Source organism: Trypanosoma equiperdum (genome assembly GCF_001457755.1).
Source record: "Trypanosoma equiperdum strain OVI genome assembly, contig: ctg_184, whole genome shotgun sequence".
NCBI classification, from domain to species: Eukaryota; Euglenozoa; class Kinetoplastea; order Trypanosomatida; family Trypanosomatidae; genus Trypanosoma; species Trypanosoma equiperdum.
The window spans coordinates 33-1,921 of record NW_027123893.1 but is presented as its reverse complement, the minus strand read 5'-3'; the positions used below and the strand labels follow the sequence as shown (position 1 = coordinate 1,921).

General features: G+C 37.1%; 1 protein-coding gene across 1 annotated transcript in view; it reads left to right on the top strand.

The window, feature by feature from the left end:
• TEOVI_000050000 (uncharacterized protein) overlaps positions 1 to 302 on the top strand; it is a gene marked incomplete at both ends in the record, with an annotated part of 762 nt that extends 460 nt beyond the window's left edge. Inside the window, one exon of the mRNA XM_067223357.1 lies at positions 3 to 302. Within this exon, the coding sequence (XP_067079458.1) occupies positions 3 to 302 (300 nt within the window). The remainder of the gene's footprint in view (positions 1 to 2) is intronic.
• Between the last annotated feature and the right edge of the window lie 1,587 nt (positions 303 to 1,889).

Sequence of the window (1,889 nt, the reverse complement as noted above, 5' to 3'; positions counted from 1 at the left end):
AAGCACACCTGGGACAGATAACAGCAGCTAATGTGAAACCAGAGCAACTAGGCAAAGTGCGCCCGACGGCCGATGCAGTCTTCAAAAAGCAAACCATAACAGTAAGCGCGCAATCGCAAGGAACCGAAGGACCATACAGCTCGGCGTCAAGCACACAGGGTTACTGCACCGAGACCAACACCGCTGCAGACTCGGCCACGAACATTCTAGGAGCCACCTTGACGATTGGGGAGGCGACGGTTACTCTAGCAACACAACCGCTCTTCGACGACACAGAAAAACGGGACAAATGCAAAAAATAAGAGCTCAACAAACCATGGGCGACGCGCACACCGGATTACTTGCTGCACGTCCTGTGTGCAGCCGTCACTCACAAAACGCCGGCAACAAAGGCCATCGCCGACGTAACAATAGAAAGCCTACAAGAAGAAACCGCCGCTCTCATCGCTGCCGCGACTGCCCATGGTGTAGCTAAGAAGATATCCGACCTCTCAACAGAAGAAAAAAACGACTGATCGAAGAAACATTTGCAAAGGACAAAAACACATTCGACAAGCAATACAAAAACGACATTAACACCGACAAGAAAAACATAAAAGTGGATACAATAGACGTAACCGATACGTTGTTAAATATTGCGAAAGGGGACCAAGTATTGAAAGTCACCGCATACCTAGCACCTAGAAACTTGGAAAGGAATATGAAAACAACAACAAGCACAGAGGCGACAGAAATGACAGATTCGCAGAAGAGGAAATGCAAATCAATAACAAACAAAGATAAATGCAAAAGAGAAGACGGGTGTGAATTAAAAGGTTATATTTGCGTAGCAAAAGAGAAGGCAGTTGAAGTGAAAGATGAAAAAACCACAAACACAGCAGGAAGCAATTCTGTTGTAACTAATAAAACCTCTTTTGTTTGCATTTTTGCTTCTATAATTAAATTTCGAAAAGAAGTTTAGCTCAATTATATGAAATTTATGAAAATTACAAAATTATCTATTTCCAGTAAATTTTTAAATATTCTAAACCTTGATACATTTTAACATTTTAATAAAACCTTTTAAAAATGTGAAAATTAGTGAATTTGTGTAAAATATAAAAAATATAGTGTAAAAGTAACATATAGTGCAAACTAATAGACTAAGGTGATACAAACAAAAGCATTATACATAAGTATCATAATTCATCTATTTTGTTTATATTTTTTATTTTATGGATAATTGTAATGATTATAGGAGTGGGTGTTCAATATGTATAGACTAATATAATAATATGAATGGTGGCCAAAAAATGGAAGGGTAAAAGAAGAAATTAAAAGTACTGCAATTGTGCAATAAGAAGAAATGGGTGAATACGACGGATTGTAAGAAAGAACGGCGGGGCCACCACTTCTATAGAAGGCAACGTAAAGATGATGATGTAACATGCGGCGTTTAAAACACAAATATGAGGATGGGCATCATCATAGACAGGCAGTCAATGGAGGATACAACGACAGAAAAAGAGTACAGTGTGTGGAAAAATGGAGTTGCAACTTTATCTGTAGAAAAATAAACTGAGGAGTAAAAAGGAAAAAACAGGGAATGACGTAACAAAATAAACGGTAACACGGAAGAACACAGAAGGAACTGATACAGAAGATTGTGATCCATATTTTACTACCTAAATAGACAGATTCCACTGTGTATATCGTCGATACTTTAGTTTTTAATATAAAGGGGATCATAATATTCACCTGTAAAGTAAAATTAAAAGAGGAAGGAGGAAGACATTGAGTAAGTGTGAAGCAATTTCGAGGTCTTATTTTTATTAAATATAGTAATAATGATCATCGTATCCTTGAGACAATATAATATTATCAAAATGGGAATTTTAAAATAAGGAATA